Source organism: Cuculus canorus, chromosome 2, assembly GCF_017976375.1.
Source record: "Cuculus canorus isolate bCucCan1 chromosome 2, bCucCan1.pri, whole genome shotgun sequence".
NCBI lineage: Eukaryota > Metazoa > Chordata > Aves > Cuculiformes > Cuculidae > Cuculus > Cuculus canorus.
Window position 1 is genome coordinate 137,820,832 of NC_071402.1, and position 16,523 is coordinate 137,837,354.

Below are 16,523 nucleotides of genomic sequence, written 5' to 3' on the forward strand. Positions count from 1 at the left end.
AGGTAATAGATAGAATATTCAAGGATTAGAGTGCATCCAGCTCAGGCTTGGTGCATTAAAACTAAAATGTGAATCAAACCTCTAGCTGCACTGACAGGCAGTTTGTGCATTAACTTTTTCCACCTCCCCATCAGAAACATTATTTTCTGAATTACTGTGGATTACATACACAACAGGAGACGTATCAGCTAGTTGAGATAAGCAACCCCCCAAGGAAAAGAAAAAAAACCCAACAGTAATAAAACATCACACAAGGTTACGTACGAAAAAAGGTGAACTGCGTCACTTTTCTCTCTGATAAAATCCCTCCTATATTTCATAAACTCACGTAGGGTCACCAAGGGGTTTTCAGATATGGTGAACTTGTTATCAGTAGCCCAGGTTTCCATGGCAACCAGTACTATCCTGGTGTTAAGTTGTTCTTTATATATCTAGTACATTAACAAAATGAACAAATAAATTATGTTAAATAGAATAAAGGTGAGCTTTACCCTTTTTTTTTCTAATAGCTTGCATTTTTACATAACTAAATATTTAGCTGGTCCTATCACACTTTAGGATTTCCCAGGTGATTTTACCTCCCTTATAATCAAAAGCCAAACATGAAAACAAAGCAAAATCTCAATTTTAGGCATAATTCTCCAATCAACTCTCAGCTTGCAAAAAGATCCCTTACAGGTCCTACACAGACCGAGCTGCATAGAAGGGAGAGGGGAGTTTTGAAAATTGTATGCAGAACCATTCCAAATAGCTCAAAGATTTAGGATTAACGGGTCCTTTATAAAGTTGGCTCACTCCAGCAATACACAAGGGTTCTCTTGTACCAAACAGTGATCTATAAAACAAGTTTTCATTGTTACACACCTCTACAGTAGTATATAACTTCATACTGGCTGAATCACAAGAAAAGATCATCCTTTCAATGCTGGAGGTTAATACTCCACACCAAATACTTTCAAGAGTGGGAACCACATTTTTCTTTTTCTAGTAATACTTTTCTGGAGTGAAGTGCAAGAGCCAGCAGTTCATCCAATTCAGCACCACAAATACAATATAATCCACTTACATGTCCCTAATCTAACTCATGTACTCACGTACTCAAAAGTGCCATTTCTAGAGAAATTTTAGTGCATTTCATTACAATTTCAGATTGTCTTATGGGTTTCAGGTTGTCAACAAAGGGACTCTATGTTAAAAATTGTCATATCTAAGATAGTCTTCAAAACTCAGGTTCAAGGGATTGATCCAGCAGGATACTTAAATGTTTGAAACCACAAAAGATCTATAACGCTTTATGTTAAACAAAGACTTCACAGGTGACTGACAGTGGTTCGAGATGAAATTTTGTAATCTTCACATATTTTATTATTAGGTATACTATGAGCTGAAAATTGCATGTATCAGTAGGAGAATCATCTGACTTGTCTCACATGTAAAAACATTTAGCTGAGTGATACTTACTAAATCTGCCATGTTCACAACCGATTTAGCATAGCTGTTTGTATGGCCAACTGATAAGCGGTGCTTTTTACACTGTAAACAAACACAGACAGGTTACATATACAGATTTCAGAGGAAAAAAGAAGTCCCACTTCCAAAAAAGCACCAAGTAAAAAGCAACTACATCAACAGTAAAATCCTTGTGTAAGGTTTGGTCTCCGGTGCTGAATGGAATGTTAATAAAGGACAATAGAAAATTGCTTGGAAATGCACATTACCCCATACACTTTACACTTTACAACTTTAAAAAGTACTTTTTAAACAGGAATTAAGATCTTTACTGGAAAATGCTATAGGAACAGGAATATAAAATAATAGTAACTTTATTACTGCCAATTTTTCCAAATGGCAATACACAACTTCCAGAAGTGTTACTCCAAGACTGCCTGTCTCCGTGTCTTAATCTATCAGACTTCCTTCTTTTTTTTTTCAGTTCTCTCTTAAGCTGCCTTCTGGATTTCTTCATTTCACACCCCATAATGCCACAGTAATCAAACCGCAATGGCGCCTTTACTGAAATCTGTAACATAGTGCTATAAAGACGACACTGAAGATACCTCTCCTACGTGCAGAGAAAACACTTATAATAAAGCAAGCACCACGGGTATGAAAGTTACAAATTTTCAGAAATTTTCAAAAAAATGTCAAGACATCTTATGTCCTGCGACACTTGATTTTGGAGTGAAACTTGTCCGTATTTTCTGGAAGCTAGGATCTTTTAATGGCAAGAAGTGCCCAGAATCTAGGGAGTGAGAAAGGCGTGCTTGCAAGCAGGAATAGGGGAAAAGCGACCAAAAATGAGGAAGTTACACTTACTAGAAAAGCAGGACAGGATTGTGAAGCTAAAAATGGTAGAAAGGATGAAATGAAAAAGCCACAAAATAAATGGAAAATGAAGGACGGGAGCAAAGGGAAATAAGTATACTATTCAAGTCTCTATTTGCAACTAAAATCCCAAAAGGTCTTTTCAGTATACTAATTTATAACCCTATTTCAGTTTTGGGGTTTTAAAAGCTTTATTCCTCAACTGGAAGCAATGGTTGGATGAGCAGCTGACAGGTGGACAGGAGAGCACCACACCCCTCACAGCAGCGAGCAGCCCAGGAAGGCTGCGACTAGTGGAATGCAGAAGGCTCTGCAGACCAGCAGGAGAAGCGCAAGGTTTATTGCTCCTTCTGGAAGTGCCTGGGAAGTGTGAACAGAAAAAATGGCTCCAACTCTGAGGTATCTGCTCCATGCTGAGCACCACATAGTGCCACATCCAGCGCCTGCACAGAGTAATCCAAATACACAGGTGCACTAGCCCAGGCTGTGGGGAAAGGGAGAAGCCCAGACCATACGATACTTCCATCTCCCAGAAAGAAATTATTTGGCTTCTTCAACCACAGACGTTCACTGGCATTTGCTTCAGCGAATAAACTCCCAGGTGGACTGAATTTTAATTAATATCAATAATTAAAAAAAGTTAGGAAACACTGTCCATGGGGGGAATCAGGGCAATGTTGTAGCTTCAGGTCTTCAGAATCAAACACAATGACACCAATTTAGGTAATTCTGCATCCAGTATTGCCCATTTTAATTCAAGAATCTAGTGCTACTCTCACCAAACTGAGCTGACAGGAGTATGCTTGTCCAAGGACAGTGGCATATTCCTTTTACACTCTTGATGTCTATTTTTGCCAATTTGGGTATTGCTTGAGCAAAGCTGCACATTACAGAAAGAGTGGATAGAGTGTATAGATACATTTTCATTTGAAAGTCATAAAGGACCATAAAATCAACTAATGTCAGTAGTAAGAGGGGCACCACCAGCCTCTGAACTTTATTCAGTTACTCTAAGATTGAATCTTATTGTTTGTGTTTGAAATAACCATATCTTTCAGAAATACACTGTCTGGATTTGAAGACTGCAAGTGATGAACAATTCACCATTTCCTTTGATACTCCGTACTCAATTATTAATCGCTGACATAAATCTGTGCCTTTTCCCACTTGAACGAGCCTGATTTCTCTTCAATTCACTAATCTTTATTACGTCTCTTTCCACTACATTAAAAAGCCTTTTTATGTTCTCCTAGAGAAAGTATACAACCTTTAAAAAAAAATTATCTGTATTGATTTGGATGTATCAAAAAAAATCTAGTCATTATTAATCTCCCCATTGTCAACAGCTGTGGCACAATTGCAATAACTGCATTATTGCTTGCTGAGTGGCTATAACTAAGGTAAGTGCTCAAGAAAGCCAGAAAGAAAATCTTATCAGCTTTAGTCACACTGACATTAGTTCACGACACAAGGCTTTAATTTACGACCCTTCTTTCTGATAGTCAGGCCTTTTGTGTTCTTGGTGAATATACCTCACCAAAATTCAGAAGCAACTTCAGCAATGGTTAAGGAGACCATATCTTCTCTTAAGGTTGATTAATTTACTGAATACATTCTGACCATATATTGTTCTTTATTGTTATCCTTTATGGACCAATTAAAGTAATTTGATGTAAGTAACTGTGAGTTATTGAAGTGTGTCAGTCTTACCATTAGATGATCATTTACAATCATTAACTCAATATATTTCGTTTCCTCTTCAACTTTACGTGGAATATGACGAACCTATGGAGAGAGTACAACTATAAGAGACTTTAACAGAGTACAGAGCGATTGTAACTGGTAACTAGAAATGGCTTCAGAAACTAAATTTCTGGTGCATACATTTCTTCTGTTTTCTTAATTCTGATATCTGATATCAGATATTGATGAAACTTATGGTGCTTAGTTGCATCCCTCTAAAAAATCCTTTCACCTCCACCAGGACATTTGCATGATCTTACAGAATGAAATCAAGTCTTTCAATCCATCTAACCCCAAGTTTCATTTTTTGAAAGAAACAGAATCCTCAGTGGGGCCTATATCTATAAAAATCATAGGATGGTTTGGGTTGGAAAGGACCTTTAAAGATATCTAGTCTAACCCCTTGGCTTGTAAGAACTATATTTTTTTTTTTTCCACAGAGAAAAAGATCCCTCCTGCATTCTTTATGAGAAAATCTCTCTAACAATTCTATAATTTATTTGCACACTGTTCAATTCATTCAGTGGCATAATCTCTGTGTTGTGTTTACTGTGCATTTAGAAACATTTATGACTGTGCTTCTTCATGGTGTCACTGTTTTCCTGGGTTTTCCAGAAGAGTTACTGCATCACTATGATTTGAAAATGCAGAGTAATGACTAGTTTATAGAAAGGCAGCAAACTACCTGATACAAAGTAAGACCCTCGAGAACAACTTCTGGAATTTCTCCAATGTCTTTCTAACTCCTCTTCTGCCTCTGAAAGGCTTGCATTAGTCAGAGATACTAAAGTCATCTCCTACTGCTCTCAGTATTTCATTTTTGCCTGCACGGTTCAGTCCCCTTGACCCAGGTCTGTTTTGACCTGTACTGTTATTTGAGCTCCATTCCTAAAATGCAAAGATTGCCGATGTCTTTCCAGGGTACAGACAAAGATCTGCACTTAGTGGCTCCCCCACTTTAACAAACAGGGAATGAATTCTCAGTTTAGAATATTTATTTTAAATAAAAGTCAAGTCACTACTGCAACATAAAAAAATGTTGGTACCTTTTTCATTAATTGGGAGTTTCTGATAAAATTCTATACTCAAAATGAGAGAAAATATTTTAGCTACCTTTTCATTTGCAATTTAGCAGTTTTTAACAATTTTATAACTCTTCAAGCAGGCAATGTCCAAGAGAACCCAACAATATTTTGTCAGCATTAGATATCTCTTTTTGTAATAGCTGTATTGATTTAGAGACCTCATGCCAAACCAGCAGCAGCAGCCGGACTCCATCTGGACAGATTAATTCAGCAGACACAAAACAAACTTGATGGCATATTACTTATAAACAAGCATTTGGCGCATACCTGCCTTTTACTTCTTTTGTGTCTTGGCTTTACAACAAACTTCTGCGACGTATTGTTCATTTGCCAGAACTCTAAGCAGAAAACATAGGCAAATAGATTGAATGTTTACAAGAATATAACCCAACAATTAGTGACCCTGATGCAGCATGACAGTAGTATGGCATTCTTTCAAGCATCAGATGTGGTACCAACTCCTTTTTTCATGTTTCCAGCTAGAAACGAGGCAACGTTACAGATGCTTCCCTGTAACAAGGCTCTTATTAAAAACTCCACTATTAATAATCTGGGTCCGCTGAAACAGATGATCTGTGGGTGTCACACTTCAGAAAGCACAGCAGATATTCTACACCAAAACTTCACCAACACTGGGTATGTAATATTAGTAGCACTGTGCATCTGTGAAGTGAATCACATTTTTGGGAATTCAGCAGACATTCATGGAGCTTTTGCAATAGCTATCCAAATTAACAAAAAGAGCATGGAAGGCAGAATTAATGCTTTAAGGCGATTATAGTCACAAAGTAAAATATGTTGGGAGAAACCTTATGAGATTTTGGCAATGCTCACTATCAATATAATATTACTTCCTGCTAATCCCACTGTGTCTTTTAATTTCTTAAACGTCTAACGATAACCACCAAGTAGTTTATTCCTTGTGGAAATGGGAAAAGAACACATTATAAACTAAGCAGAAGACAATACTTGTTCTCACCCTTTTAAATGTCCAAGAAGTATTTTTCCATCTGTAATTTTAGATTCATAGTCCCTGCCTCACTTCTCTCTGCAGAACAGAAATCTCCTTGCTTATCTTCTATAAACATGTTTACTATTCACATAATCCCAAGAAAACACGTAAATTAAATGTTTGCAGTTGCTCGTTCTGTAATATGTCTTTTTCCTTTGTTCCTTTCTTTATACTTTCTCCAGCTTTGGACATCTTTTCAGTCTCCAGGGGTAGAAAACTGCTTTCAGTATTCCAGAGTGATTTTATCAGTCCTGCAGAGAAGTAGACAGTCCTATAGGAGCTGTGTAAATTAAGGGACTTCCAGCTCATATACATTTGTACACAGCTTCTAGTTGTGTTACAAAATCCTAAACAGTTCTGTTTCGCCAGTGAGACAGGTAAGTTTCTCACAGCTCTACCTCCCACCTGCTGTACATTAACTGTGCAATTTCTGCATGAGGTTCAAATAAAAGGATTAAAAGCAACGCTTTGACAGTAAAACCTTAAAATACAAAGCTGAATCGCCAATTTGACAGAACATTACCAGGACTAAGTGTTAGAATCTTCACCAGGAGTGGCTAGTTACCGATAAGACAAACCAAGAAAGCAAAGCATGACTAACTGGAATTGTCTTAGCTAAATCTCCGGAACAATGCCGTCATTTTGGTGTGTGAAGTTTACAGGTATCTTTTTGTGGAAGGGCCTGGATAATCACAGGCCCTTTACTTTAAAATGTTTACATGGTTACATTAGTGCACTTACAGATTTTCTTCAGAAAAAGGAGCTAAACTAAATTAAATCACATCCAAGGGTCCCTATTTATTGCTTAAAGACCTGCACTCAACAGACCTCACAATGAAGAGAAACTACATCTTGACTTCTTTTTTACAAATTTGGTTTTGATTATGTATTACATAGGTTGATTAATTCAGTCTGTGCTCTAGTGCCACACAACTGACCTGTCATTTTAGGTTTCCTATTATAGTTCATGAAATTGGTAAAAATGCAACTTTTCAATCAATAAAATAATAACTTACACTATGCATGTCAGGTCTCAAATAACTTTACCAGCAAATGTGATCGTTTTACCCACCATCGGAAGTCAGTTGTCTCTGGAGGGGAATGATGCAGCCATTAATCTGAATACACTGACACACATTAACACTGTGCCATAATTCACCAGCTGAATTAATTCACTCAAGGTGTATTTCCAGCCAGGGACCCTCAGGCAAAAGAACACGACCAGCAAAATCACAGGAAATGCGAATAGCTAAGAAAGCCTAGCGGAAATTTTGGTGGGAACATATTACCTTGAAAAAGTGTAATGAGGAATCAAGTGACCTCAAAAGAAAAGGACATCTGCAATACATTATTTGAAAAACAACACCTTCAATAACATAGTACTAAGACCGTGCCAGGGCGTTATATGTCTCGATACAAATTGGGAGAAAAAAAATACAGTCTACTAAATGATGAAGTCAAATTCTATAAACATTCCAAGCTTCCATCCAAGCTTTCCTTATCTAAAGTCCTCATTACCTCCTCAGATCACTGAGAAGTACAGTACAATTTATTCTTTAGTGCCATAGCTTTCTTTTTTTTATTTAACCCAGAGAGCAAAAGAACATAAAAAGTACAGTACTATTGAACTGCAGTGTGATAGTGTGTGCTTTTACTATCACTGATATAGAGTAAATCCTACTATTTGATTTTTCCTTCTTTGCCATATTGAAGCTGATGACGCATCCACTCCTAACATAGTGCTGAGTGGAAATTTTAGCTTACACACAGACCCTTTTAAAGATAAAATAAAATCTTAACGTCTAGGAAAATCTCTTTAGGCTGGGCAAATTGAAAAATTACGAGAGCAATAAGGAATATAAGAAATAATACTGATATGACCAAGTACAGTGCTTGCTACTACTAATAATGATTCTGTGGTAGTACGTTAAAAAAAGATCAATCACAACAATACTATTAGCAACTAATTGGAAATATTGTGTAAATAAAACGAAGAAACATCAAAAGAAAAGGCAGCACTCTCCAGACTGGCAGGGAAGAGGCAGTGCCAAGCGGAGACACTGGTGGGGTGCATGTGTGAGGGGCAAAGGGGAAGGCTGGGCAGGCTGTGCAGCAGGTTGGGAGATGAACAACTGAGCTCCTGTGGGCACAAAGGTAGGAAAGTAGAGGTGGTGCAGATGGCTGTCATCCTCTGGAGCAGTGTCTATGCACACAGGATGGCTTAAAGACAGAGATGAATAATCACAGTCAAATTAAAACGGTGGGTAATCTATCACATCTACCAAAATTTTCAGTACAGACCTCAGAAACACCTTTCCAAACAGTTTTACAAAAACAAGTAGGGACATGTGGGAGAGCAGAATGTGACTTAAAGTTTGTTTCTCCATATATGGGATCCTAAATATAAAGCAATAGAAGATTAGCACCTTATAGCTCTTATTCACATTACAAATATCTGCATCATCAAGACCATTAGCACACCACTATTAAATATCCTTTTCAACCTTTTCTACAGTCTTGCAATTCTAATTCAACCTAATGGCAACACCTTCCATTATGTCACGTCAGACTTTGTACAGCAAAGCCAGCAACCATTTACTTGTTATCTACAGTAAAAAAAACTAGATACAGGCATATCTGGTTTTTTGAGGAAAAAAAAAAAAAAAAAAAAACCACCCCAAACCAAACCTGAAGCTCTATTTTGACAGCTTCTTTTTTTTTTTCATTAAATCAAGAAGCTTTGGTGGAGGTGAAACTGATGGATTATACTTGCAATTTACACCCCTTCATAATTTCAAAAGCAGAAAAAAAAAAATTATTCCAAATCTTGAAAACATAAAATTTCGCTATTAAGAAACCTTAAGCAGTCTTCCACCTTAACAACCTGAGACAGAAGACTTATTTTAAGCTCAGAAGTGATTACATTATTTCCAACCTTTCAAATAACACAGCCTCAAGAAAGTGTGATAAAAGATACATTTGTCCTTATGTTCAATAAATTGTTCTCATTACACTGCTATCTCCACAAGTACAGAGAGTAACCACGATTCGTGCCTAAGGTGCACATTCATAGGATGCTTCATGATACAGATGTCCATGTCCTGCACTGCATGAGCCTTCTGTGCTACCTCTCCATTCCAACGCCTCCTCATCTGGGCAATCATCACCACGCAATGTGAGGCAACAAGCTGAGATAGTGTTTTGTTTAGACACAGAAAGATTCCTTATTCGGAATTGAAATTGAGGTGGCACAACAGTATCAATTTCCCTTGTTTTTTTTCTCATCAGCTCTCTGAATTAGTCTCCTTTGCTTAACAACTAGCAAACCTGAACACGCTGTGCTCCAGAGAAGGATCCATCTATGTCCACCACCCAGCATTACAGGATCACAGATCCAAACATTACCATATGACAAATAGTTTGCAACAAGATAAGTGGGCATCTGTAACTCTCCTGAACAAATTAGCCTAGACATGGTTTCTACCCAAATGACAGTGTCTATGAAGGACAGTTTTATTTAGCTAGGATATATTTTGTAGAGTAGGAAAACACATCTGTAAAACTGGCAGATCCTTGACAGAATGGGAATATGCCATAAATACTGCAATATTAGCTTGAATTAACAAGCCACCTTCTCAGATGGAAACTCATTTTTCTAAAAACCTCTTCTCCTTCCACACACAATATAAACCGTTTATGGAATTCATCGCTGCAAGCACTCGAAACCATTTCTGTTTCCAAATTCATTTGTACTGAAATGCATGACCCACACTACTGCCAGTGAAAGACACTGAACGGACTGGCGATGAGAGTCACTGAACAGCAACAATATTTGGCAAGTTCCTGTCTCCCAAACTTATGCTCACACCATGGTACCTATTAAAAAGTACCACATGACTTGCTAAAAGAAACACGCATCACAACATGAAGGTCCAGGAGAGATTTGATACATTGGATTCAGGCTTATTTCAGCATTACAGGTTCTTTTCCAGTGCTTTCAGTATTCCAGATTCTTTTTTTTCCATGCTTTTATTATTTAATCAGGAAAAAGAAGATATATCCAAATAAACAACATACTATCAGAAGATCACTTATAAAATACAAATAACAAATCTGACCTCAGACTAAAACAAGTCAATAAGTTATGAATTTTAGAAATCATACCAGATGGCAGGTCATCCGAAGGAAACTCAAACAACTTGGATTTGTAAACAGAGTGGAAATGGAAGTCATCCTGAAATAACAAAGAATTGCATGTTTTACACCCGAATAAACTAATCCATCCCATGAGCATTAAATAGACAGTTCCAAAGGTCCTTGGTTATCCAACACCAGTGAAAGTGAAAGTTGCAAGGCACCATCACTCCACGCTCTTCTCCTTTACCTGCTGTGATGTGATCATTAACAATTAACCTCCTTTTATTTGAAATATCTGAGCACTTTAAATGCAGCAGCTGAAGATGCTTAGAGCTAGGCTTACGTGACCAGCCCAGAGAACATCAGTGAAAGTCACAGGAGCTGCTAAACTGGAAGTGAGGCTGAACCAGGAGGAGAGGGATGTAACAAATCCAGAGCAGGAAGTGCCAGACAAGAGGAAAGGGCGCTCACAGGCTTCTCCTGCTGACTTCAAGGGACTCTAAGCAACCTCTAGTGCTGCACTCTACATCCAAGTGTTATAGAGTATACATATATACACATATCACGGACTAATTTTTGGAGGTCTAGTTTAGTCTCTGGTGAAGAGGACTCACATACTAAGTAAATGAGCTGGGAAGGAGGGGGTGACCCTTTGGTCCCAGAGCCTTACACCTACTCTGTACACATGAATGTCTGTATTCAAGAAACAACACAGGAGGACTACTGTAATTTCTACTTACATCTGAAGTGTAGTTTTCATCCGGCTCAATAAGGTAAGTATGATTTCCATCATAGAACATCCCACTGTCAAGAGTAGGAAATATAAATACTGATTTAATAAACAAATACTTGTGAAACACTGAAGTTTGAGAAGTTAATATATTTTTAAAAAAATAACTATTTAGCAAAGGAAGCAGTTCAAAATGTTTTCAGGAACTGAACGTCATTCTGAGTCAATCTTCTTTCTTCACTTCAGAAAGAAAGACATTCTCTAGTGATATAGACTTTTCTTACTTCCCCAAGGCTCCTCTACAACACATATAAACATCACAAAAATCGGCAAATTTAGCCAACTGAAAATGCAGTTGAGAACCCCCACGCAAGAGAGATCCACCTGCAACAGGTTAATAAGGGACTTGCTTTTAGGAAGATGAGTATTTGGAACATGCACGCAGTTTGCCCCAAATAAAAATATTGTTAAGTTTTATTAATCCTTAGGTTTTAACAGTTTTTATTAATTCTTTCCTCAGTAACCTCAGAGAATACAAAGGGCATAATGGGCTCTTCTGGACATAGAGGGGTTGGGATATTTCAATAACAATAATTATGACAGATAGTATTTTCTTTTTAAATTGAGTTAATTTACATTTATATTTCTAGGAAATGTTAATGTCTATATGCATTATCACATAAACGTGGACGTTAGATGATGTTCATGATAAAAAGGTAAGGAAGCAAATCAGATAGGTTTAGTCTTCAACATAATGCAGGATGCTCAAGTGTTGATACAGACACTACTCTGTACGAGCATAAAACCAAAGGGCTTTTCTTACCTCACTACCATTCTGATCTTCAAAGAAGTCAGCATAATTTTTTAATAATTCTGCCTTTATTGCAGTGGCATACACGCATGGTTGGGATTAGGCTGTACCAGCACGTCCCTTTCAAAGTGCCACTACTAAGGGCTTTAGCCTTCAGGATAAATATGAGCTGTAACTTCAAACTTGGCACATAGTGCACAACAGCAGCTTGAAAGCAAGATTATTTATTTATTTAGATTACTTATTAGCAAACATTTAGGCGTAGCTGTGCCTATTCTTTAGAAATAAAATACTGTCTACACAGCTTACAGTAAACATTCTAGCACTTGCTGAAGATTCTTTGCCTGGGAATAAGGTGACACCTGGGCACACCTGGCAGCTCTTAATCAGAAAAACTTCCCTCTAAAATGCAATTTTGCATGGGTATATTCTGCAAGATGAAGCACTGTCAGCAAAGAGCTTCTCATGCAACTGTTCCACCCAGCAGCACTGACCTCTGATCAGTCACTCAACAGTGACAAGAATAATAGTCACGGCTGACCTACAGATCTGACTTGTTTACTCAAAGCATACACGTCTCTTTTCTGACTGATTTCAACAGCCCAGTGCTCTGTGAACAAATCGCATGCTCATCGATGTATTAGAGAGAAAGCAATGGCAAAACAGGAGCCATTTAAAAAAAAACCTGGATTTTGTTTATCTATATTCTTAAAAAAAAAAACCCAAATTTATAGTCCAGAAAGTCTAATTTGCCGTCCTAACAGCAGGTTTTATATTCACCAGCAGTGGGCAGCACAATCATAGACCAACCTGGTGTCTATGCAACTCGCCTTTAAACACAGGACTGCAAGTAGTGCCTGACTATAGCTTATTTATATCCTAGCAACCAGTGTTTGCATTCAGAGTTCTTAGTGTTAACTCATAGGAAACTGTGGTTACTGCATATCCACAAAAAAAAAGAAAAAATCTCCAAACAAAATGGCTTTCTTGGAGTTAAGGTGGCAGAGATAAGTTTTTCATTAGAAAAGACTTCAAGAAGAGAAAAATTTCAAAATTTTAAGTATTCTCCCAGACAGTCATTCAATTAATTTAACTCACAAAAGGGAGACCACAATATGGACATTACTAGCAGAAGAACACACAATTTATGATTACAAAACCACATTTTCTCACATGTATGGAAAATTCTGCTGGCAAAGATTTAAGGGTATTAATAAGTAAGAGAGATTAGCATGCACTTCGGGAGTATGAAGCTTTTTTTTTTTTCTATTTAAGCATCTGTTCTGTCTTATGCATGTCCTAATATTCATAAAAGAAAAGTTCCTGCCCTCCGCATGCCTTATTAGAAGATAATTGTCCCCAGCTTCACTTATTCTAGCCAGATGCTTCAAACTGTGGTTGGAGTTAAGGAGCTCTGATTGCCGCTGTGAGCTGCTAGTAATTACTTAGCATTTAAAGTTGACAGTGGAGCAGCTAGCTCTGGTGATGGAGATGCTGTGACAGAGTATACAAGTTTAAAACAGCTCACTAAAACATCACTTTCTCAGACTGGATGCTGGAATTATCAGCTTGCTTCAGTAAGCTTCACATTGCTTCTTGTGTGAAAGATAACTCTGCTGAAATCTTACTGTATCAGGAAAAGAGGAAAAAATATACCTCTCAAGGGACAGATGAATTACACAGAGGAAAAAAAGCAACTTTCACTGCATAACTATGTTAGAAGGGACCAATTTGAACATCAGGCAATTTAAGAATACAGAGCAGCAGGAGGGTTAGTCTTGAGAACAAACCCACAAAAGGAGGGCAGGAAAGGACATGTGCAGGCTCTCCTTTCTTTATGCTTTTTCTCCTAGGAGTTAGCTGGGGCCAAGACCTAATGGATCACTGCTAATGGAAGCCACGCGATGGCTCAGGGTACATTAGGATGCTCCTATTTTTAGCTCACTGTCCACACTGAATATGGGCTCAGGTTTCTTGAGCTGCTCAACCTTGATCATAAAAGAGATAAACACAGCTGTAAGTCAGACAAGTGCAAGGATGACAATTCTTCTGCATGTGCTCTCCCCCTTCCTAACAAAGAATTAAAAAAAAAAAAAGACACTACTTGAATATTTGTACTTATATGGCTGATACCAAAACTACAGAAGAGTTGGAGAGAGAGAAAATAAGCTGAAGATTTCATTCAGCTAAGCCCTGCTTCCCCTGAAAAAGAGGCTCACTTGCTGCTGTGACTTTTGAAGTTGATCTCCGTATCACGAGCATTAAGATCCCGTAATTCCCAGAGTCAACAGACACTGAAATTACTTGGTTGCTCTGAAAACCTGACTAACATCATTGAATACTGCCAAAAGTAGACAGGTCCAAAAGCTGTACAATCAATACAGTGCTCCATATAACGTTCAGATGACAGATCCTTTAATTATATTATCACTAAAATGATGTACTTAAAAAAAAAAAATTGCAAAATTTTTTAACTTTTCTTCCAGATTTTCCAGTATTTTACTGTATCAAAGGTGTTATCCCACACACACAGCTTAAGACCAGCAATTTTGTGAAGAAAACGGAAAGGACAAGAGAAACTCTAAACTGACACTTTCCTTTTCGTAGACAAGGAAGATAAAATACATCATCGTAGCAACAAGAAAAGAATATAATTTCCAAATTGTTCATATCAATACTGGCAGTGTTTTATATTCTTGAGGAAGAGGATGTTTTCAGCCACTCTTCCATCTTTATAATAAATTCTCTTAAAACAATACCTGGCCACTGTCATATGCCCTTAGTTTAAAAAAAAAAAAAGAAATAAAACTTGTGTGCTTTGTCAGTTAATTCTGAAAACAAACCAGACTTTTGTGAGGTTCAAATTAAACCCATTTTCTCTAAAGATTGTTGAGTACTTAACATTGGTGACAAACTAGTAGGGAAACAAATAGCACTTATTTTACTATAAACAACTAACTGCATTGTGCTTAAAAGACTAACAAGCAAAGGCCAGTAAAAAAAACAGCAGACTTACTGTAATCCGTGGCATGTTGACAAGGCAACAAATGATACAGGATTTCCTCGAATTTCTCCCTGATAATAGCAATGTTCTCCTCCCTGAAATTGGAAACTGACACTGTAAATCCACAGTATAACACTCCATCCTATTAAACTGCTTTTTCATAAATACATTCCCAACCCACTCACGTAGCACCAAGAACTATCACTCACAAGGGTCTTCACCCTAGATTTCCTTTTAGCCATGGTTTGGTACCAAGACAAACACCACAACTTCTACTCCAAATGGAGATATTTTCTGTCTGAAATCCCTGACATCCTGAGACAGATATCACAGACAAATGACTCCAGAAGCGCTCATCTTTCTTCATTGACTAGGAAAAGAGCCGGAAACAAGGGGCTTAGACTCAGCACCTGCTCTGCACATGACTACATCAGACAAGATGAGCTCTGCTCTGAGGGTATGGCAATTGCCTGCTTCTGAGGAGAAAGATTTGCTTATCAAATCATAATATTTCATTAAAAAAAACAACAAATCAGAAGTGCTAACTAGTCCCTCAAAACTACTGGAAACTTTTAAGTATAACCAAGGAATACAATGAAAATTAATATTTACCTCTTCTCTTCTGCAAGTAAAATATACATCTTTCAAATTAGATGCAGCAGACCGTATTTAAAAAATCCTCAACAGTTTCACAGAACTCACACCCACAGCAAAGTAAGCCCTACTGTACCTGCACTGAATGAGTTAAGTATTGCACAATGTCAGTATTTGTATGCAGAATTAGAGAAACAATGCTAATATTCCTTAAATTCTTAAATTCTAACTGCCACTCTCTACTACTAATAGGAACTTACCTATTAGTGCCTTGCCAAATTCAGCTGCACCATATTACTGCACTACTGTTGGTTAAATGACTATGAAAGTTTTCAGTGCTTCCCCCCACCCAACAGCAATACTTCACTAGTGATTTCTATTCCTTATGAGTAAATGTATGAATAATCTACCTAGCCTAACACACTCAGCCACATAAACATCTATGTCCATTTACTGCAGGGGGGAAAAGCATTACTGCTTTTTCAGAAGCTAGTAGTCACTTGCGTGATGCATAGCACAATCCTATTAGACATCTGACATTAAATGCACTTGGATTTTATTTTTCAAATATCAAAAAAAAAAATCAAAATCAAGCAAAAGTCAAGAAAACACATAGAATACTGAGTACTTTTGTGTTTTGATCAGGAAATCCTGTTCGGTTTCCTACAAGGTGTGCAAACTATTTTTTAAAGCAACTATGAAATAGTGCCTCTATTTTGACATGTTCTGCTTAAGAGAGTATAAGGGCCTGTTTGTCAGATCATGGTTGTTTGCAGGGAAAGAGACCTGATCTCAACCTGATCACTGGAAATTATTAGTTCCCCCTCCAAATCTTCTCTGGAGCATTCATGCATGCTGTGCTGCTGCTGGATCCCAAAGCACTCAGTGCAGCACACCCGGAGGCAGCTTAAAGCTCCAGTGATCAGCAATAGCAGCACTATAGAGAAATGCAACACCTGATCCGACACGCTACATGTCTGTCACTATCTGGCTTGTTGGTTTACTTTGTATAGGGAATCCTTATAGAACAGAATCACAGAATCATAAAATAGTTTGAGTCGGAAGGGAGCTTAAAGATCATC

At 37.6% G+C, this 16,523-nt stretch overlaps 1 protein-coding gene across 8 annotated transcripts in view; it reads right to left on the reverse strand.

Moving 5' to 3' along the window:
- The window catches only part of ADAM22 (ADAM metallopeptidase domain 22), a 139,368-nt gene that overhangs the window by 50,953 nt on the left and 71,892 nt on the right, over window positions 1-16,523 (reverse strand). For all 8 annotated transcript variants that reach the window (XM_054057631.1, XM_054057626.1, XM_054057624.1 and 5 more), the window contains 7 exons: window positions 14,860-14,942; window positions 11,043-11,106; window positions 10,330-10,399; window positions 5,421-5,491; window positions 4,036-4,110; window positions 1,462-1,533; window positions 265-431 (listed from right to left, as the gene is read on the reverse strand). In XM_054057631.1, coding sequence (XP_053913606.1) covers window positions 265-431; window positions 1,462-1,533; window positions 4,036-4,110; window positions 5,421-5,491; window positions 10,330-10,399; window positions 11,043-11,106; window positions 14,860-14,942 — 602 coding nt within the window. The remainder of the gene's footprint in view (window positions 1-264; window positions 432-1,461; window positions 1,534-4,035; window positions 4,111-5,420; window positions 5,492-10,329; window positions 10,400-11,042; window positions 11,107-14,859; window positions 14,943-16,523) is intronic.